General features: G+C 35.9%; 1 protein-coding gene and 1 pseudogene across 1 annotated transcript; one reads left to right on the plus strand and one right to left on the minus strand.

The window, feature by feature from the left end:
* Positions 1-2,566: 2,566 nt before the first annotated feature.
* LOC117924730 (B3 domain-containing transcription factor VRN1-like) lies at positions 2,567-3,343 on the plus strand. The gene is made up of 3 exons (XM_034843450.1): positions 2,567-2,768; positions 2,962-3,056; positions 3,185-3,343. Exons 1-3 carry the CDS (start codon positions 2,567-2,569, stop codon positions 3,341-3,343), a joined length of 456 nt encoding a protein of 151 aa, XP_034699341.1.
* Positions 3,344-18,259: 14,916 nt separating this feature from the next.
* Positions 18,260-19,062, minus strand: LOC117924731 (annotated as a pseudogene).
* Between the last annotated feature and the right edge of the window lie 3,645 nt (positions 19,063-22,707).

A 22,707-nucleotide genomic window follows, 5' to 3' on the forward strand; every position in this document is an offset into this window, starting at 1 on the left:
TAGCTTTGTCTTTGCTACCCTAGTATATGGTGTAATAGGTTATAAATTTTGTTGATTAATCCCTCAATCAAGGAGCACCAGCTGGACACGAATCAGCTGAGACACCAATTAGGCATGAATCAACACTTCATTACCTAGAGACGTGCATTGCTTTATTAGGAAAAATTATGCATTGAGGGTGGTTGGTTGTATGTTTGCCTTATTGCTAAACAATAGTTCACTTATGAATAATGAGCATTGTGAAGGCTGAGGTAACAAGGTACGCTTTCTCTTTGTGCCCTTGAAGGGTGCGTAGTTGTTGAGCCACCTAAGGGAGGTGTGCTATTGACTAGAGTACACTTAAGTGCGCAATCTAAATAGAGATCCTTTTAGTGCACAATAGGGAGTGTACAATCTAGGTAAGGTTCCCTAAGTGTGCAATTCAATTCACCACTCAAAGGTATGCAATGTTTAAGTGGGCTTCTCCAAGTGTGCAAATTAGATTGGTGCTTCTAGCGTATGTAATTTACAATGGGCTTTTGTTAGTGTGCTATGGGGGGCTTGCTCAAATTGGAGTGCGCTTTTGGTTATAATGTTCCCCATTTAGATACTTTCTTCTCCCTAAAGTGTTGGAAGTGTGCGATGCATGTCTTAACTCTGTAAAAATCTCACAAAACACATCAAAACAAATTTTTTAAGGCATTAACAACAAACTAAGGTGTGGACTTATTATGAGTGCCTCAAACATTTTGAAATTGACTCTCTTAGAGCCAGTCAATGGTAGTCAATTCATCAAATCATTCAAAAATATTTACGAATCATGAAATATAGAAAGTATATGGTTAAGATTTATGATCCAACATATTCGAGTTTCATGTATAACAGTATTATATGGTGACAATGTTGAATATATTGCATCAACCAAAGGAAGATACATTAAAGGTTTAGTGATTAAGATCGAGTGACAATTTAATAAACCTATTCACAAAATCATTACTAAATATAACATTTAAGAAACTCATATATAACAATGGAGTGTGACAACTCAAATATCTTCATACTGAGTTATTAGAGAAAGTATAATCATGTTAGCATAAGGAGGAGCATATTAACAAGGATGTTACAACATTATACTCATTTTCCCTTCATCCAACCTTTATCCAATTCGGTTTTACTAGTAAGGTTTTTAACAAGGTAGTCATGATAGTTCAAAAACATTGAAAGAAATATTATACTATTTTTTCTTCATTAGGGTTTTCCCCGTAGGTATTTTTCTAATAAGATATTAATGAGGCATATTTTAAAATGTTTAACATTTAAGGAGTGTAATAAATAGGTTCAGAGTTTTATGGACACCACCATTTCCTATTATAAAACTTGCAATTGTTCATATGACCTTCATAATTATCAAAAAAGTATTTATTATAATCATATTGATTGTAGCCCATAAATAGGGCCAAGGTTATTGGAAATAATAACTTCAAAATTGACTTTCTTTGAATATCTTCTCTCAAATATTCTCTTTATTTTTACAATATAAAGAAAAAAAACAACTTTTATTTGAAGATAAAGGAAAATGAGATAGAAAAAAAAAAAACAATGTACCATGAAAAATTTTAAAATATTTTCCTCAAAAAAAAAATTGCTAAATGCATTTATTAATTATTTATACTTATTTCTCTAAAATTTTTCATGGAAGTTTTATTTACTATTTCTTTCATTCTATTTTTCTTTCCATTTTTCCCTTTTTTGACAATATATAAAGTATTTTTTTTAAGTAATATATAATAACAAAATCAATAAAAATAAATTAGAGAGTGAAAATTACAAAATAATAGAAAAAGAAAAATCTTATATACCATAAATAGTTCATAGTAAATAAAAATAATGTATTACCCATTTATCTCATCCTCATTTTTATATGTGAGAGGCGTTCCGTTCCTTGCACCATCGAGCAAAGTTGTGAAACTACTAAGATAATCTAAGTTGGCCCAAAGTTTAGGGGAAATTAAGTTGAAATGCGAAGCAGAAAATTGATAAGACATTTTTTTTCCACGTGGCAGAGAATGGGAAGGGGGCAGGTATAACCTGTCATTTGTGATTGGCCTCGAGCCCCGAAAATGTATTAAATCACATTTAACCCAATTTCATCTTCATCCTGTCCTCTTCCTGCTCCTCCTCAGGTCTCAGAAGCCCATGACGTCCACCTAGAAGCCACACTTTTTCAGGATCATACACCCTTCGTTTCTTACACATGGATACCCTGTGAGTGTTCCTCTTTCTTGCCTTCTCCTAATTTTATTCTTTCGTACTACTATACATGGTACTACAATGTGAATTTGTCAAAAAAATTTCACAAGGAATTCCTCAGACTTTTCTAAGAGAATATGGAAACAGTCTCTCAAATTTTGTGTTCCTCCACCTTCCCACTGGCGCTGAATGGCCGGTAGAATTGTTGAAACTCCATGGTGAGGTTTTGTTCAGCAGTGGATGGCAGTGATTTGCTGACTTTTATTCTATAGGATATGGGCATTTCTTACTATTCAGATACGAAGGTAGTTCCCATTTCCATGTGCTTATATTTGATATGACCGCTTCTGAGATTGAATATCCATACGCTACTGCTCCCAATCACTACCATAACCATCATAAAGTTTCTGTTGAGAGTATGGATGATTTTCCATCCTCCAAAACAACAAACTATATGGACATGATCGATATTACCTCTAGTGAAGCAGTGTTCTACCCTAATGGAGCAAGCAGCTTGCCAAAAATTGAGGACATTCAGGGTGATTTTCCAACCACCCATAAAACAAGGGAGATAACAAGAAACAATCCTTCTTTTAAACCTCATAACGGTTGCAGTTCCCACCACTATCATCCCTTCATCCCAATTTCTAGGGGTAAGAAATGTTTGCCTGAGTTTTTACTTTGTCTTTGATTGATGCTGCATGCTGTTGTAATCTTATCCATCCATTTCAGGTGGAGCTCTTGAAAGAGCTAAAGCTTTCAAATTCGAAAAGCCTTTCTTCATTATCACCATGCGACCATCTTATGTTGGTAGTAAGAAAAGTTTGGTAAGCTTTCAAACGGCAGTATGGTTGATTTTTGCTCAATAATGGTATGTTGACGAGTTGGCATATCAAATCTCAACATTTTCACATATCATGATCTTTAAAGAAGAATCTTTTGTTTATCCATGCAGACTGTACCATTGAGTTTTGTCAAGAGGCACTTCAAAAGGGATAACAACAATACAATCCTTTCGGTTTCAGATGGAAGAACTTGGTCTGTCAAGTACATTAAGCGAAAAAACAATGTACAGTTCTCCTCAGGTTGGACAAAGTTTGTGCGAGATAACTGATTACTACTCAAAAAGTGCTATTTCATAGCTTGTAATTAACTCTTTTAAACACTTTTGAGTAGTAGTTATTACCTTTTAACTCAATTGGCATGTTAAGGACCCTTGCAATCAATTCTAATCAAATTGTGTTAAGTTTTGGTGTTTTGATAGCTTTTTTATCACCAAAGCAATCCGAGATTGAGGAGAGTTATTTGGAATCCATGGCAAAGCAATGGAAAGCTCAGAAACATGAAGAACCGAAGCTTTGAAGTCCTTTGCCATAAGCAAATCCGGAATGCAAAAAGGAGAGAAGCAAAGAAGAAAATAGAGGACAGCAGCTGTAGTCTTCTTTCACACTTTTGGAGTACTTCCCGAAGTCCATTTTCTACATACTATATACCATTTCAAAGCTCAGGAAGTCAAGAATCCAACACTTTAAACGGTGCATGATTCAGAGTTGAAATGAAGGAGTTACAGTCATTGGAAGACAATCACTCCAAGCTGAAGGAAGAATTTTGCACGGCTGCGAAATCACCCTTTTGTTGCGAAATGATTTCACAGCCATTTTGCACAGTGCAACGGTCCTGAAGCTTCCCGATATTTGCACCGACTCTTTTGGATATTTTGCTTCAGATTTTTTATGTCTAAATCCCCATTTTCTCCTTGTAACCCACCAATTATAGGATTCCTTAGTTATTAAGTTTGGAAAAGGGGTGAATAACCTTAGATATTTTTTTTTGTAATTTTCTTTATATATAGCTCTCGGGAGCTTGTTCCGTGACGCATCCTTTGTACAGTTTTGGGAAGGAAGTAAAATACAGAGCACTTGCTCTGTTTTTCATATATTCTTTGTTTTCTCGTTATTTTTCTTTCTAGCCAATCAAACTCTGGGGATTTTTCCTCAGAGGATGAGAGGCTAGGCTTTTTGTCTCTTGGAACTAAGGTAACCGGGTAAGTTTCCTCATGCATAAATTGGAAGTTTTGTTGTTTTAGTTTTTAATGAAGAGAAAGAGTGACCTGTTAATGGTTTTTATCTTTTTAGTTAACTTAAAACGCCTTTAAATCACCTGGGCCAACACTTGGTAAGGCAAGTGATCTCCGTCCATGGAGATTCACTAGTTTACCTCTTGCGAGCCTCTGGGAGGTGACTTGAAGGTAGGATTTTCTAGAATTGCCAACACTTGGTAAACTTTTGGACTCCAAGGAGACATCCATTAGTTATCTCTTGCGAGCTTTTGACGGGTAATCCAAGGTTAAAGATCACCTTGAATGGCAAGTGCTAGGTGAGAGGTATGAGCCATTGCAAGTTGCATCAGTGAGAGGGATTTAGTGTTTGAACCCATTAATGGGAAGCATCTGTATAACACCGGTTGGAGAAGGAACTATATGTTAATTCTCTAATACAAGGAAAAGAAACAAGTGACCGGAACTCCCTTTTTGTACAAGGAATCTAAGCCTAGTGATCTGAAACTCCAAGAAACACTTTTCTTTGTAAGTAAAATTAGTTACTATTTTTGGTTAGCTTAAAACCAACCTTTTCCACCAAAGATTATGTTTTCTTTTAAAGCCAACCTTGAAATGAAAAGGCACCAATTCAGCTTTGAATTAATATCATTTGTGAAGTGAAAACCCATCCCAGTGAACGATCCTAGAGCCACTATGCTATAGTAGCTTTGTCTTTGCTACCCTAGTTCATGGTGTAATAGGTTATAAATTTTGTTGATTACTCCCTCAATCAAGGAGCACCAGCTGGACATGAATCAGCTGAGACACCAATTAGACATGAATCAAATGGCGCCGTTGCCGGGGATGGTGCCACTTTATAGTGATATCACCTTTCTAGAGTACTTGTGATCTTCATCACAAGTTTGGTGACTTTTCTTTTCCTTTTTACTAACTCTTTTTATTTGTTTATTTTTCTTTGTTCATATTTTAGTATATCTTTTAGTTAGCTTTTAGTTTACCTTAGTTTTTTCTTAGAATTGTTTTTCTTTTGTCTTCTCTGTTTTTAATTCACAAATTGCTAGTTGTGCATGCCATATTGAATACGAGATAGCAAAGGAAGCCATGAACTTCATGAGTTATATGGCTGAATTTTCAAGAGAATGGGATGAACCAAATGCTAGAGATATGGGAAGAATGACGTCTCAACCTAAAGCTAAGGGTGAGATGTATATTTTGAATGACGGCATGGACATGAAGGCAAAGATTGCAGCTATGGAAAGGAGATTGGATGAGCTAGAAATGAACCACATGCAAGAAGTGCAAGCCATCTCTCAGACACCACATGCAAGAAGGCCTTGTGCCATTTGTCTATCTTATGAGCACTTGGTTGAAGAGTGTCCTATCATTCCAACGGAGAGGGAAATGTTTGGTGATTGCAACACCTACAATTCCAATTGGAGGGACCATCCAACATTCTCTTGGAAACCATAGCCACCTCAGTATCAGCAACCTGCTCAAGCACCACAGCAAGCCTCAAACCTTGAACAAGCTATGATGAATCTTAACAAGGTCATGGAAGACTTTGTTGAAGCTAAAAAATCCATCAATGCTCAGCTCAGTCAAAGAATTGACAGTGTAGAGAGTTCATTGAATAAAAAGATGGATGGAGTGCAACATGATCTATCTCAAAAGATAGATAATCTCCAAGATTCAATCTCAAGGTTTGCCAACCTCAAAACAGTGCAAGAGAAAGAAAACTCTCCTTCTCAACCTTATCAAAATTCCATGAGTATCCATGAAATGGAGGCTAAGGAGGGAGAATCTTCACAAAAGAGGGAAGTCAAAGAAGTGATTACTCTGAGGAGTGGTAAAGAGGTTGATCTGCCCACATCCAAGCTAGAGCATGAGGTTGAGAGTGAAACAGAGAAAGAAAAGAGAGAGGAAATCAAAGGAAAGAAAAAGGGGAAAAGTACAGAGAAAGATGGCTATGATCTTAAATTAGATGAAGAACCACAGAGGATAGTCATCAAGGAAGAAATGACGAAGAAACACATGCATCCACCTTTTCTCCAAGCTTTGTATGGGAAAATCATACAAACCAAGTCTCAAGTGAGAGATGCTAACTTCATATGGGATCCGGGCAAGCTAAATCAGGATCAAATTTTTTAATGGACTTAGTCTTTCTTAAGATTAACTAGTCCATAGCTTTTTGTTTTACTTATTACTTGTTTTAATTTTGATTTCAATGTTTTAATTTTGATTTAAATGCTTTAATTTTGATTTTAATGCTTTAATTCTACTTTGTTTTGATGTAATATAGGTTTTTGGATGATCAAAATCAGGAGGAATTGCAAAGAAATTGAAAGGAAATTTTTCGGAGTGAGAAAGGGGCAAAAACAAGGCAAAAACAGGGTAAAAACAGGGGTCTGTGAGATTTCGCAGCCTCTGCGAAATCGGCACTTTGCTGCGAAACCGTTTCGTAGCCTCAAACCCCTCTCTGCGAAAATTTTCGCAGCTGCGAAACCACTTTTGGCACACGAGTGCCACTTCGCAGCATAAGAGCCCCCATTTCGCAGCTACAAAAGCGGCTGCGAAGCTCCAAAGCATGAAATCCTCCATTTCGCAGGGAAAGCTCCATTTGGAAGGGTGTTTCGCAGCTGCGAAGCCAACTTTTGGCACACGAGTGCCATTTCGCAGCACAGTACCCTTATTTCGCAGTTGCGAAAATGGCTGCGAAACCCAAAAAAAAAAAAAAAATTCTTTTCATTTTTCGCAGCCAAAGCCCCATTCCACAGGGAGTTTCGCAGCTGCGAAGCCAACTTTTGGCACACGAGTGCCATTTTTGCAGCACAATGGCCCTTATTTCGCAACTGCGAAACGGCTGCGAAGCATAAAAACTCCCAATTTCGCAGCCAAAGCCCCATTTCGTAGGGTGTTTTGCAGCTGCGAAATGGCTGCGAACGTAAAAACTTCTAATTTCGCAACCAAAGCTCCATTTCGCAGGGTATTTCGAAGCTGCGAAACCACTTTTTGGCACATGAGTACCATTTTGAAGCCCCATACACTCATTTTGCAGTTGCGAAATGAGCTGCGAAATCACTTTTGGGCTGCGAAATCACTTTTGAGCTGCGAAATGGCTATGAAATGATCTCCAAGCTTCAAAATGGCTGCGAAATCACCACTAAGCTTCAAAATGGCTGCCAAATCACCTCCAAGCGTCGAAATGGCCTTCAAATTGCAAAATTTACTTGAAAAATGGAGGGAGGTTTGCAAAAACACCTTGCAAAGCTAAGGGAAGTTGCTAAAATGCCAACAGAGCCTCACGCACCAGCTGAGTACCCTCTGGAACTCATGAACAGCCACCTCTCCATTTCAGCCATGGCCAAAACTAGAGGAGAGCCCCGCGCACCCTGAGATCACACACATGAAGCCTCTCATTCCATTTCTTACCTCCTTAAAACCATCAAATCCCATAGCTACCAACTGAGAGCTCCAGTTGAGGAGACTATGCCACCTAAGGAGACTACCAAAGCAGATGTCAAAGTCTTGATCCAACCCACTCAAAAGGCCACCACAGATGCATCAGCTCCACAGGACCCTACCATTACTTGATCATCTCTTTATTTTTGTATTTACTTATTATATTAGTATAGATAATTCCATGTTTTGATGTCTTATATTCTAGGATTGGATGTATTACTGATGATACATCATATATAGACATCAATTCTTGTTTAAACTTGACAATTTTCTATTTCCTCTACTCACTAACTCTTTTGTTTTTTTTTTAAACATGTGGTTTCTCCTCTACGACTTAGACTCCATGTCACTCAGGAGGTACCACTTCCTCCCTATTTTTTAATCACTTTTGTCACATTGAGGACAATGTTCAGCTTGGTTGGGGGTAGAGTTGAGGAAGTAAGTATTGCTATTAATGCTAAGTTATTTTGGTAATTTAGTTGCTTTTTGCTTAATTTAAAATTTTCTTTTAAGTTTTTATTCTACTCTCCATGGTTATTAAGGAAAAATTTTCAAAATGAAAAGGGAGAAATTGAATTTTTGTCTTTTTACTTGACTTAGAGTTTGTATTATGCTTACTAAAGTTGATGAATTGTTGAAACATCTATTGAATTCAACCTTAGTTCTTCCACTTTAAGCTATCCACACACTATGCACAATAGGTTCCGATTATAAGATGAAAAACTATTTCCCTCTTGACTTAGGAAAATTTTAGACTTGGTACCTTTGACCTCATTTAATAGTGTTGAGACACCTTGTAAAAGGCTAATGAGTCTTTGAAAAAGAAAAAAAAAATGTTTGCTTGCCTTGAAACCCGAGCAAGGTCCGAGGGGTATATGGTGAAAATCTTTAAAACCTGGTGCCCTAAGCCTTAATTGGTTGGGAGTCACCGACCTCAATGCTCGTTACAAGGGTGGATAGGTGGAGTTTAACATACTGTAGGTGCTTGGGTATTAAAAATTCATTCTCAAAAGTCCGGGATGAAATCCGAGGAGTTAGTGGTTGAAAAATCCTTAAAGCTTGATGCCCTAAACCTTGATTGGTTGGGAGTCATCGATGGACCCCGTTACATGGACAAGAAAAAAATTATGAAAGAAAAGAGGTGCGTTCTTAGCCTATTGGAGGTTGATTAGTTTGCTAAGCTTTGAAAAGAACTAGGTTGAGGGGAGAGATTAGTTCAACATACTATATTCGGAAACTAATAAGTAACACTTAGACTTTTGTGGAAGAGTAAGGTTTAGACCTTTGGGAATGGAAATTATTTTGAAGTTTAAATTTGCATAATGCCTACTCTTTATGAATTGTGACTAGGCAAATTATTTGATAACTCCTATTGAAGTTTGAGTTTTATTTCTTTAATGTTCCATGTGAGAGTTAGATCATCATGCCACTCGAAAATTGTTTTTTTGATCAGCATGATGTTGTAAATTATGGTACTTTTATTTTATTTTTCTCTCCTTCATTGCTAAGGGACTAGCAATATGTCGGTTGGGGGGAGTGATTACTACTCAAAAAGTGCTATTTCATAGCTTGTAATTAACTCTTTTAAACACTTTTGAGTAGTAGTTATTACCTTTTAACTCAATTGGCATGTTAAGGACCCTTGCAATCAATTCTAATCAAATTGTGTTAAGTTTTGGTGTTTTGATAGGTTTTTGATCACCAAAGCAATCCAAGATTGAGGAGAGTTATTTGGAATCCATGGCAAAGCAATGGAAAACTCAGAAACATGAAGAACCGAAGCTTTGAAGTCCTTTGCCATAAGCAAATCCGGAATGCAAAAAGGAGAGAAGCAAAGAAGAAAATAGAGGACAGCAGCTGCAATCTTCTTTCGCACTTTTGGAGCACTTCCCGAAGTCCATTTTCTACATACTATATACCATTTCAAAGCTCAGGAAGTCAAGAATCTAACGCTTCAAACAGTGCATGATTCGGAGTTGAAATGAAGGAGTTACAGCCATTGGAAGACAATCACTCCAAGCTAAAGGAAGAATTTTGCACGGCTGCGAAATCACCCTTTTGTTGCGAAATGATTTCGCAGCCATTTTGCACAGTGCAATGGTCCTGAAGCTTCCTGATATTTGCACCGACTCTTTTGGATATTTTGCTTCAGATTTTTTATGTCTAAATCCCCATTTTCTCCTTGTAACCCACCAATTATAGGATTCCTTAGTTATTAAGTTTGGAAAAGGGGTGAATAACCTCAAATATTTTGTTTTGTAATTTTCTTTATATATAGCTCTCGGGAGCTTGTTCCGTGATGCATCCTTTGTACAGTTTTGGGAAGGAAGTAAAATACAGAGCACTTGCTCTGCTTTTCATATATATTTTTGTTTTCTTATTAGTTTTCTTTCTAGCCAATCAAACTCTGAGGATTTTTCCTCAGAGGATGAGAGGCTAGGCTTTTTGTCTCTTGGAACTAAGGTAACCGAGTAAGTTTCCTCATGCATAAATTGGAAGTTTTTTTGTTTTAGTTTTTAATGAAGAGAAAGAGTGACCCATTAATGGTTTTTATCTTTTTAGTTAACTTAAAACGCCTTTAAATCACCTGGGCCAACACTTGGTAAGGCAAGTGATCTCCGTCCATGGAGATTCACTAGTTTACCTCTTGCGAGCCTCTGGGAGGTGACTTGAAGGTAGGATTTTCTAGAATTGCCAACACTTGGTAAGCTTTTGGACTCCAAGGAGACATCCATTAATTATCTCTTGCGAGCTTTTGACGGGTAATCCAAGGTTAAAGATCACCTTGAATGGCAAGTGCTAGGTGAGAGGTATGAGCCATTGCAAGTTGCATCAGTGAGAGGGATTTAGTGTTTGAACCCATTAATGGGAAGCATCTGTATAACACCGGTTGGAGAAGGAACTATATGTTAATTCTCTAATACGAGGAAAAGAAACAAGTGACCGGAACTCCCTTTTTGTACAAGGAATCTGAGCCTAGTGATCTGAAACTCCAAGAAACACTTTTCTTTGTAAGTAAAATTAGTTACTATTTTTGGTTAGCTTAAAACCAACCTTTTCCACCAAAGATTATGTTTTCTTTTAAAGCTAACCTTGAAATGAAAAGGCACCAATTCAGCTTTGAATTAATATCATTTGTGAAGTGAAAACTCATCCCAGTGAACGATCCTAGAGCCACTATGCTATAGTAGCTTTGTCTTTGCTACCCTAGTTCATGGTGTAATAGGTTATAAATTTTGTTGATTACTCCCTCAATCAAGGAGCACTAGCTGGACATGAATCAGCTGAGACACCAATTAGGCATGAATCAATAACTCTTTGGAAGTAGGTGATATATGTGCCTTCGAGCTGGTCAAATGCACTGGAACTTCACTCAAGGTTGAGATTTTTCGGAACAATGAAGATGCAAGTCATCACCTGTAGCAGTGAGAGTAGAACTTTTAAATTTAGTAGATGGAGGCTCGATTTGGCATGATTTTGGATGAGTGTTCCGATGAATTTTTGTGATGTTTGATTGTCTTTAAACTCTCAAAATGAAACGTGTTTTCGACTCGCAATTATTATGTAGGATGAATGATATAAATTTGTAGGTATATATAACTCTTTTTTTCTCCCTTCGCAATTATTTTTGTTTCCATAAATCTGGAGTGGACTTGGAACTTGAGAAGTTGTAGTGAAAAAGAAAAGGGAGAATTATGATTTAGATGATCCATTAATTAAGCATGTGGAATTAGCATAAAGGTTCCTACAAACTTTAAATGCCCTGTTCCGGTGTCTTGTCCACAGGGAGGATTGGGAGATACACCCTCTTTACATCCATTCAATATTTGAATATAGCTAGGTTGTTGTTGAGAAACTGCTAGCTTCATTTGCTGAAGGGGGTTTGCCACCTAACCTAATCTGTCTTCACTTTCCTCTGGAATTGCTAAAAATCAGAGATTTTCGGATTGATTGTGGCTTGCAAAAACTTTCCCTCTTACTCCATGTTTGGTTTTTGAAAAATTTAAAGAAAAACGCAAATAAAATGAAATAGAGTTTCCTATTTCATTTCCAAACTGCATATAAAAATAAAAAATAAAAAAGGAAAAAAAGAAAGAGAAAAGAAGTAGATGATGAAATGAACAAAAAAACATTTTAACATTATTCAGTGGGACCCCTACATCCCCGAAGGGAGAAAAGAGAAAATTCACAAATGAGAAGCTCTATAAATTGGCTCCATACAAATGAAGGATTCAAGCCTCAATTGTTGATCAACAAAGAGTTATTATAATACAGCCAATCAGTCAAAACAAATTAGACTTAATTACCATAAAATCTATGCTTAATCGCCACAAAATCTTTTGACATAGATGAAAATCTTGTTTGACAAATTCTTTTTGTTAAACTCAATTTTACTTTTATCTTATTCTCCATTTTAACACAAATACGAGGCAAGAGGACCCTAAAACTCAGCTTCTTTCCCTTTAATTATTGTTATGGATAGTTTCTCATCAACCATTTTGGTACCTCATATACTTTATGACAATTAGGATTGACAATGAAACGAGTTTTTTTTGGATATTTACCTAATTTCACCTTAATGGAACAAACTCGGAATAAATATAAATGGGTTTGGAGTACATATAAACATATTCGGAGTGAATTTGATAAATTATTTTACACCCAAGTGGAATTGGGTTTGATTTTAAACCATTTCAGCTCGATCTAATTATACAATAATAACTAAAAAATATTTTAATTGATTTTTTTCTTCATTTTTTTTACCTTTTTCACATATATAAAATATTACTTTTAGTAAAAATAAATTATAAATATTTATAATATTTATAAATTTATAAATTGTATTTATTTTTAATACAATTTTTAATTTTAAAAATATAAAAAATTTGAAAAAAGCATTGAAAATGTTGAAAAAATAAAATGAAAAGGTCAAACAATTGAGCATGTATTAAAATTTGAAAATATACCGATTTACCTATACTTACAATTGATGTGAGTCATTTATGAAACCTTTGAAAAAGAAGATGAATTGAATCATTTTACATGGTTTGAACATTTAAACGAAACCAATTAAAATAGTGACATTAGCTAACCCAATGAAATATTAGAAAGTTAATCAGAGCATTCAAGTAAAGATAAACATGGCCAAGATTTAAACCCTAAAGCATATTTTTAAAGTTATTTATTTTTATATGCCCTTTTTAAATTTTTCCCTTTTTTTTTTTTTATCAAAAATAAGCAACAAGTATACATATTGTTTGGCAATAGAAAGGAGATATAAATTTTTTCTGTAATATTAGATTTTCCCTTTTAATCTTTAATTAAAAACCAAAAAAAAAAGTAGTGTTGGTATTTAATAATTTGAGAATGACTTATATCAGAAAGATTGATACATAATAAATGAAAAAGGCAAAAATAAAAAAAACCAGAGAGGCACAGTCATTAAAAAAATGAAGAAAAATAAATTAAAAAAAATGCTTAACTTCTAATTGCAACGTAAGTTTTAAATAAATATTAAAAATAAATTTCAAAAACCTTAAAAAATAAGATATTTCTTTAAAATCAAAATAGAAAGTGTGCTTTCATCTTTTACTATGAAATTGAATTGGAATCAGTGGGACATTTTGATCCCACGCATATTAAATATCTCCCCACCTACTTCCCTCCCCTTTCCATTCTTCCTTGGCACCCTCACTCTCTCATAATTTGGACAAAAAAAAACCAGAAAATGATTTTTTTTTTTTTTCTAAGTTGGATAAAAGTCTATAGAAATTATCAAAAAAATTAATTTAAGCTAAGTAGAAAAGCAAACAATATTTTGGAAGAGAATGTGAATGAAGGATGGAAGTACAATGGTCAGTGCATATCTACAGGAACAGTGGAGTAGGATTGGCAACGGGGCGGATTTGGGCGGGGCCACCCCTACCCCATTCTCGTCCCAATTATATAAATCTATTTCCCATCCCTGTCCCATACTCGGGGCGGGGTGGGTGAATGGGATCCCATCCCCGTACCTCTCGAGCCGGGACGGGGTCGACTCGAGAGGCCAGTTTCGGCATTCAATGAGGTTCTGGTTTTTTGAGGGCAATTCGGGCATTTCAGTATAATTGGTTCGAGATTAAAGTGAAGTGATGGATGGGTATGTGGTAACTGTGAAAAGGAGGGATGACATGATTAAAATAGAAAAAACAAAAAAAAGAAAAGAAAATGAGGTAGGAAGGTCATTCGCCAACAATACCAGTTAGACGGCGACACCGCCATGTCAACCAGCCAGTCCCTTATCTCCACATCAGAACATCATCAGTACCAAGGGGGCAGGTCCATCAGATGGGCCATATCGCCTCCACTGAACCCCAAATCCAGCGGCTCTACTTGATTCTTCTAGACTCTTCCATTCAATAAGAAGAAAGCCCTAAACCCAGTCTCTACTCTTAACCCTGGTTAAACAAGGGGCGGAGGGAAACAACGTTGTTAAGCGCTAGTGTATTGAGATAAGCAGTAGGACCAACGCCAGTCCCTCTCTAGATTCCGAGGATGGCGCCGGCGACAATGGCGAAGCCCTAGTGCTGGTAGTGGTTGTAGTAAAGGAAAGAGTCGGCATAGAGGACGTAGGTTAAGCAACTGACTCTTCATTTTCCCCAAACCTCATTTCTCTTCTTACCCACTAGATCATATCAGATTCAAACCTAAAGTCTATTGGTAATTATAATTTCAGGGCAGAGCAGGGCAAGTAACTACAAACCCATACCCGCCCCTAACCCGATTCGGGTTTCACAAAACTATCCCATACCCGTCCCAATAGGGGCGGGGAGGGACGGGTGACCCGATTGACTCGTGAAATTGCCATTCCTATAGTGGACCCATCACCTGCATTTTGCCTCGAGCCACATACATGAATTAAATCACATTTGACCCAATTTCATCTTCAACCACTTTTCTTTTTGCTGCAGGTTTTAGAAGCACATAACCTCCACCAAGAAGCCATAGTTTTTCAAGGTTATACACCCTTCCTTCTTTTCACATGGATGCCTGGTACGTATTCATCTTTCTTAACCCTTTTTTTTCTTTGTAATATTCATTGGTGACACCATAAGACCTATTGACGAATTTCCACAGGGAATTCTTAATATCTTTCTGAGAGAACATGGAGGCAGTCCCTCAAATTTTGTATTCTTCCACCTTCCTACTGGTGCAGTATTGCTTGTGGAATTATTGAAACACCATGGTGAGGTTTTGCTCAGTAGTGGGTGGCAGCAATTTGCTGACCATTATTCTATAGAATATAGGTATTTCTTACTATTCAGATGTGAAGGCGATTCACATTTCCATGTGCTTGTATTTGACATGACCGCTTCTGAGATTGAATATCCATGTGCTACTAATCCAACCATTGACCATACCCACTACCAAGTTTCTCTTGAGATTTTGGATGATTTTCCACCCTCCCAAACAACAAACCATGTAGACATGATCGATATTGCCTCTAGTGAAGAAGAGTTCCACCCTAATGAGGCAAACGGTTTGCTCAAGTCCGAGGAAATTGAGAATGACTTTCCACCAACCCAGAAAACAAGCAAGACGTACAAGAGGAAAGAATTCTTCTTTGAAACCTCATAACGCTTGCAGTTCCCACACATATCATTCTTCCATTCCAAATTGCAGGGGTGAGAAATTTTTACTCGAATTTTTGTTGTCTTTGATTGATGGTGTTGTTGTAATGTTCTCCATTCATTGCAGATGGAGATTTGCATTTTTCACGTGCGCCACCACTCGATCTGCGAAACTCGCTTTTTATTTGTAAAAAATTAATTTTGTAAAAGTCGGAGTCACCACTTATTTTATTTTATTTTTTAAAGGGAAAATAAAATAAGAAAGAAAACCCTAAAAAAAGTTACTCCATAGTTTTTGGAAAAGTGTGTCTTTGAAAAAACCCGAGTCTAAGTCTAAGGATTAGGTTACCTATTAGAAAAGTACCTCTAAAAGGTAGCACCCCTCTAAGCCCATTAAAGGTCTCTACCGACTAAGTTGAGGGAAATGTGACAATTAATTGATTGATTGAGGGTACCTAGGTAGACTAAGGTGATTTCAAAAAATAGCATGTTAAACAAGATCAAATCACAATAAAGGAGAGTCAGGATGCGTACTCGAACTACTTCTCAAGTGCTATCATAAAACATTAGGGTTAGTATAGAAATATAGCACACAACCTGTATTTAATCATAGCGAATCAAGCATACATCTAAGCACCTAAGGATCACATCAAGCATAAATGAAATTCACAATAACATGCATGTTCATAAAATTTCGAAAAGTAAGTAATAAAGAGTGTACTTGGATAACATGAATAATTTATAAGATTCCTCAAAAAATACTAGAGTGGTTAGGACAAGTAAATATCATATAACATCTTTATTATGTCTAATATACATTGCCAAAGCCAAAATCGAGCTAAGATAAATCAAATGACTCCAAAAATAATACCAATTCAAGCAAGTACTAAGTCATTAGCATGCATATAGTAAAGGGAGTATCACAAAAATAATTTCTAAAAAAATGTCTTGGAGTGGAATTTAATCACAAAAAAATTGCTGGGAACAACTCCTACACATCTAGAACAAGATACCAAAATCCAAACACTCATTCAAATGTCAAATTGCAGCAAAGATGCCCAAAAGTTCCAGAAGGTCCAGGTTAGGTAAAAAAATAGTGGCATGCAAAATATATATATTTTAAATAATAATGCATCACATAAAATAGTGCAAAAAATCACATACATTTTTCAAGGTTCTATATCACGGAAAAAAATAAATTTAGGGTCAGATAGTATTCAAAAATAGTTTTAAAACACTCAAGCTAATTAGATGTACAAAATCTAGCATGTACAGTAGGTACGACTTTGAAAAATCATATATCCCTTAAAAAGGCATATTTTTTAATATTTTATGTATCTAATATCAATTTCAAGAAGCCTAAAATTGGGAGAAAATATTGAATCAAATTTAAAAGGTTGTCTGGTATTTTATTTTTGCAAAAATATCTCAGGAGTCCAGAACTGGGTAAAAATGGAGCCCCCCTAAAGACTCATTTATATTTTCTATTCCAGGATGGCTTTCTAACTCAAATGAAACTTTAAATTCGAGTTCAAGAAGTGAGGAAAGTCATACAAGTTTTGGAAAATTTTTAAAAACATTCTAATGTTACGAAAACGAATTTTAAATCTAAAGGGTCAGTGGCTGAGTAAAAAATGGTAGCAAGGAAGAGTTTTGAAAAAAAATTCTTATGTAGGGGTTTCACTAATTCCCCAATTGATATACACAAATCTGGCTTAGAGTCGTCTCATTTATTTGGGATCACAAGCTTTGATTCATGTTTTGTTTAAAACTAAAATTTTCATTGAAAACCGAGAAAGATGCGAACCGATTGAAAGATGGTTGCATATTATTTAAGAAAATGAGATTTTGATTCTAAGGACTCTAAATGAGTTTTTGAAATAGATTTTTAAAGGGATCTTTTGAGAAAAGTGCTATATTTTAAAATAAGAGAAATTAATTTGAGAACAATAAAACATATGAGAAATAGTATACCAAGCAACACAAACGGAAACAAAAATCACAAAGTAAAATTTTTGGCAATCAAGCAAACCGAAATGGTGTGAATGGAGGTCAATCTTCATTATTTTCTAATGGCCTCTGAAGATTAAATTTGAAACAAAATCATCAAAGTAAGAACATGAAGAATTTTAGATCAAGCAAGATAACAAGATATCGATCAAGATTTGTTCACTAGAATTCTAAAAGCACATAAGCTAAAGTATATTCAATCAAGAGCACATGACAAATGAACCCAATAGGATAAACCAAAAGATAAACTTAACCATCCAAAACATGGATATAATGACATGAAATCAATTAGGAAACTAAATTATAAAAAAACTCAGGAACCATATGGGATCAATAAAAAACTCAAGTTATCAACATGAAAACACAAATAATAGCATGGAATTAAAATTAAAATTGTACAAAATATCTAAACTAAAAGAATAAATTAAAACTAAGATTAAGATAGAACTAGAAGAAAGAATTTGATCACATGGGATTGATTATTTAATGAACTGAAATGACAAGAATATAATGACATATAATTAATTTAACTAAGAAACTAATGTTCTAAAAACAAACATGCTCGCAATAAATAAATAAATAAATAAATAACTAAACTAAACTAATTTTAAACCATTTTAATTTAATCTAGAGAATTAGAAACTAAAACTAAATAAAACTGAACCTTTTGAATTAATGTAATGAATAAAAATTAAGTTAAACAAATTTCCAAATTACCTTTCCGGAGAACACGAATGGGCTATAGAATCTTCAAAGGTACGGGCTGCTTTCTTCTCCAAAGTGGCATGCTATTGGGCGTCTCTGGTCTAATGAACCTAGCCAGGTCTCTGACGTAGATGGTCAGGATGCAACTGGAGCTAATTCTTTTTACCAAATTATCCCAAAATTACCATTATATCCCTGAACACCACCGAAACATTTGGCTTATCTTTTCTCCAACCCGATTCGCCTCCAAATCCCAGTCATCGACGCTAGCAGCTCCATTGCGGCGAATGCTTCCAGTGAAAAACCTGTCGGAGCTCCGGAACGATAGCGCATGTGAGGAGATTAACGCTGTCGAAGACAACCTGTCTTCATAATCCTTCAACCAGCTTCATCTTGAAGCTACCTCCGCCCCGGTGCTAGGCCCTGGAGGCTCCGATGCAAGTTGATTTGACTGAGCTCGGGCGTCATCCGTGTCCTTTTTCTGCTGCACTGCTCTCAAAGCCTCCTCGTCGATGGGTGGAGGCCACGGTAACCTCGGACCCATGATCGATGACATAGCCAAACGAGCCTACAGAGTACGACCGTCTCGCCTCTCTGGAATCTGACACTGATCGACGTCAACTCACAGAACCGAGCTCGATTCGGAAGCTACCGCCAGCGTTCGTTGACGTGAGTATGGCCTTCATAAAATCTGCTTCCGTCGCGAATATCGGAGATCGATATAGAGGACACGTCTTATTGGATGTCAGCCACGCGTCGATGTATCGAGCATGGAATGCGTGGCAGCAGATTGAAAGCAGTCGAAGCTGATCGTCAGGCTCAAACTTGGAGGGACACGGCGCAACCACTGGCAGAGAATGAGTTGTGGCCCCTGATAGAGCAGAAAGTGAAGAAAGGCAGAGAATCGTTCAACGACAAGTCTTCCGGCGACACGCGTCGACTAGAGAAGCGACGGTCAGAGTCGGCAGGTGGGGGCAGAGCGTCAGTCATCGTTCGGCATAAAGGGTACTAACATGCGCTGCAGGGGACATGTTAAAGAGAAGAGAACGAGGGTGGTGATGACTGATGAGAGGGCGGTGTGGGTTTCAAAGTGGCAGCATGTTCTTGTCATCCATGGGAGTGCGTGCTATCCTCATTTCTTCACCGGTGCGGCCTCTGGAAAAATCTCTCCTGGGTGCGCCTGTTCCTCTTGCTTCTCAATGGTTCCTCCCTTTTCCTTTCCATCTCTGTCCTTTCTCACCCCTCTTCATCTTCCCTCTATCCGCTTCACCAAGTCAAGCGCGATCATAACTCTTTTTTTTTTTTCATGAACATAGCCTTCATTCTGTCCATATACACACTGCATGTTTCCTTTTCTTCTGCCCCTGTCCTTTTGCAGCCAAGGTGGAGATATAAGAAAGAATCTCCTCTCTCATCCTCTCTCGTCCGCTTCCCTAAACCAAGTCTCTCATTTAATCCATCTCTTACCGAATCCAAAATCCTTCCATACGTGCTGGCCACTTACCATCATTGCATGATAATCTCTTCCTGACCTGACAAAAACCCTCATTTTTTTGTCCATATACACGCGGACTGATTCCCCCTCTGAACAAAGCTCTCATTCCATCCATATACATGCTGCCCTTTTTTCTTTTTTTTCTATGGCAAACCCCTTTGGTTAGTTTCCTACATAAACATAAAATTATTAGATTTAATAAATGAATAAAAGGTATTTTAGAAATTTATAAAATAAAAATCATAAAAAAATAAAAATAAATAAATAACATGCAAGAAAGAAATGCAATCATGTAAAAATTACCTAAAAGGTGACTTAAGCAAGACTAGGTAAACCTAAATGGGCTAAGGCGTGCCAAAAATGGCCCAAGTGAGCCTAAGTGGGCTTAAGGTGGTGCCTAATGGGCCAAGTGCACCTAAATGGGTGTAGGGTGCTTAAGTGGACCTAAGTCTAAATAGGGTTGCCAAGAGTCACAATGGGGTTAGATAAATCCCTCAACTAAAGTCGCCAAGGTGCCTTAAAAAAAATAGGCTACACGAATAGTAATGGACCACCAAGGAATTACTGTAAAGTATCGAACAAATACTAGGAGGATAAAATGGAGGGTCTACAGTAAGCTTAACAAATCAACCAGTGTTGCAGAAATAAAAGAATGAGTAGCTCCTGGATCAATAAGAACTTTGACTATCTAGGAAAGTACTTTTTGTAGAAGAATTCCTTAAATTTATCCTAATTTAAGGATTCTTGACTCTCTAAAATCCTTTTCTCCATCCTCCACCAATGCTTAACCTCTCTTCCTAACATAAAGGTGGAAAACATTACTTTTAGTGTTTCAGAGCAACCTAGAAGATCAAAGTACTTCTCTAGGTCAAGAATTCAAGACTATGCTACTATTAGGTTTGACTCTCCTTTAAAAGGATGAGGACTCAACTTCTTAAACCGCTCAAAAGTGTACCCACTAGAATTAGAGGATTAACCCTATGTTTGGGCCCTAGTAGCTTGGGCTTAAGCCTAAGTCGCTTAAGCTTGAATTTCTTTGAAGTTCAAGCAATCTCTCTAAGTTATCCATAGTTTAGGCCATTCCCTCAACCAAAGGAGGATGTGCCATTACTTCTTCTATGCTCCTAGGTGGAGCATTTACATTTCCAGTAGTTCTAAAGGGTGCATTATCATTCGATGCTTGAATATGATGAGATGAAGTAGTATGCCTAGGAGCCATAGAAACCTATTCAACTCAAGACACAAGGAGATTAGCAATGGAAGGAATACTAAAAGAGTTTGAAATAAATAATAATTAAATTACTAAAAGAAACTGAAAATTTTAAAAATGAATATAGAGATCCTCGTCACACATAATCTATCCCAACCCAATTATGCTAAGAAGTTTACAGGACCATATCTTATAACTTTGATACCACGTTGTAACTATCTATACCTATTCATATAGATATTATTCGCTCTAAACCCAAAGGGGTTTTCACGATTTTAAAATATGTTTATAAAGTTAAGAAGAATTCATATTTATATAGTGTTAGAAACTTTTTTTCTTATATGATATAGTGTTACTTTGCATGTTTTTATCTCCTCAAATATCAATAAAGTCAATCGAGAACAAGCCACATTAGGCCCTTTTGAATATTCTTCTGTAAAAAGAATATTCTTATTCTCACTGTCATCCACTGGATTGTAATCAAAATGATCAAATAAGAGGAAACTATTCTTCTATAAAAAATAAATAAAAAATCCTAGAGGATTGTATCCACATTATTGTAATACACATAATTTTATTTATATATTTTCTTATTCTTTTATTTCTTTTTGTACAAAATCTGAAACACGTGAGCTAGCCTAAATCATGGTTACGGGAAGAAACCATGGTTAGAGATGCCGCTTGCAGCCTTGGGAAAAAAACAGGGGTTGTGATTCATATTCTGCGTGACCACGACAATAAGGATCATATTCAAAGCCAACTTCACCGCTCTTCATCGTGTTGTCTTTGTCATTCAAAGGAGGAGAATTAAGGTAACATGGTTGGGAATCATATTGTTCCCCGATATGAGCATGCTCCTTTTCATTTTATTATTATTATAAAGCATAAGCTTGCAACTCACATGTTACTTTTTCTGATCTTGCCAATCACATTTTGCCTATAAGAATAAAGAAAAAACTCCTACACTAAGTAGAATTTTTAGCAAAATTAAATAATCAAATTTGTAAATTGCCATTCTTTTCAAAGAAGCATTAATGTACTTCAGTAACATATATTATAGTTTTTTCATAAAATGAAATGCATTTATATGTTTTTTTTTTATTAAAAAGCTTCATGCGAACAAGGTGGTGTTTGGATTCTTAATTTCTTTCGAAAAGTGTACACGATAAATATTAAATCTTCATTGATCAACTAGATGACATTAAAATAAAAACATGATGTATAAAAATAAATTTATTTACTCATACACTTTTTAGGATATAAAAAGTAGGTTTTCGGTTTTAGTGCTATCCCTGATTTGAGCAAAGTGATTATGAAAAATAAAAAAAAAAAATTAAATATATTTAAAATTGATGAAAATTTTATATAATTTTTTATTACTTAATTTTTATATAAAATAGTTGAAATAAATGAAATGAGTTGGGAGTATCATATAAAAAATTATTCACTTCCTATTTTAATTTCTAATTATTTAATTTTTGAAATAAATGAAATGAGTTGGAATTATCATATAAAAAATTTATTTACTTCCTACCTTTTTTAACTTTTTTTTAGATTGTTTTTATCTTTCGGAGAAAAAAAAGAATTTTAAGAGAGAGAGAGAGAGGGAGCAGACTTTCACTTTTCTATTTTGTATTTTCTCTTTCCCTTTTGCCCTTGCTTTCACTTTTCTATTTTGTATTTTCTCTTTCCCTTTTGCCCTTGCCGGTAGGTTGTTCAGGTCGTACAGGAAGACTGAACCTTTTCTTTTCGATTAGATAAAAGCTAACAACGTGAGTCGCGACGACAAACTAAAATAAAACTACAAAAGTGGAAGTCATGATGCATTGCAGGCAACAGAGCGAGCTAATGGAATGACATTTAATATTTAATCAAGGATAGATTTTTAAGATGATCTATTTAGCAATGACGAAATTCAAGATTCCTATGT

The sequence above is a fragment of the Vitis riparia genome, chromosome 11 (genome assembly GCF_004353265.1).
Source record: "Vitis riparia cultivar Riparia Gloire de Montpellier isolate 1030 chromosome 11, EGFV_Vit.rip_1.0, whole genome shotgun sequence".
Lineage (NCBI taxonomy): Eukaryota > Viridiplantae > Streptophyta > Magnoliopsida > Vitales > Vitaceae > Vitis > Vitis riparia.

Excerpts from the sequence above, each read along its gene's own strand:
- LOC117924730 (XM_034843450.1), top strand. The coding sequence starts at position 2,567 with ATGACCGCTTCTGAGATTGAATATCCATACGCTACTGCTCCCAATCAC. Across the intron at positions 2,769-2,961 it reads AAAAATTGAGGACATTCAGG|GTGGAGCTCTTGAAAGAGCT; the intron begins GTGATTTTCCAA and ends CATCCATTTCAG. Across the intron at positions 3,057-3,184 it reads TTGGTAGTAAGAAAAGTTTG|ACTGTACCATTGAGTTTTGT; the intron begins GTAAGCTTTCAA and ends TTATCCATGCAG.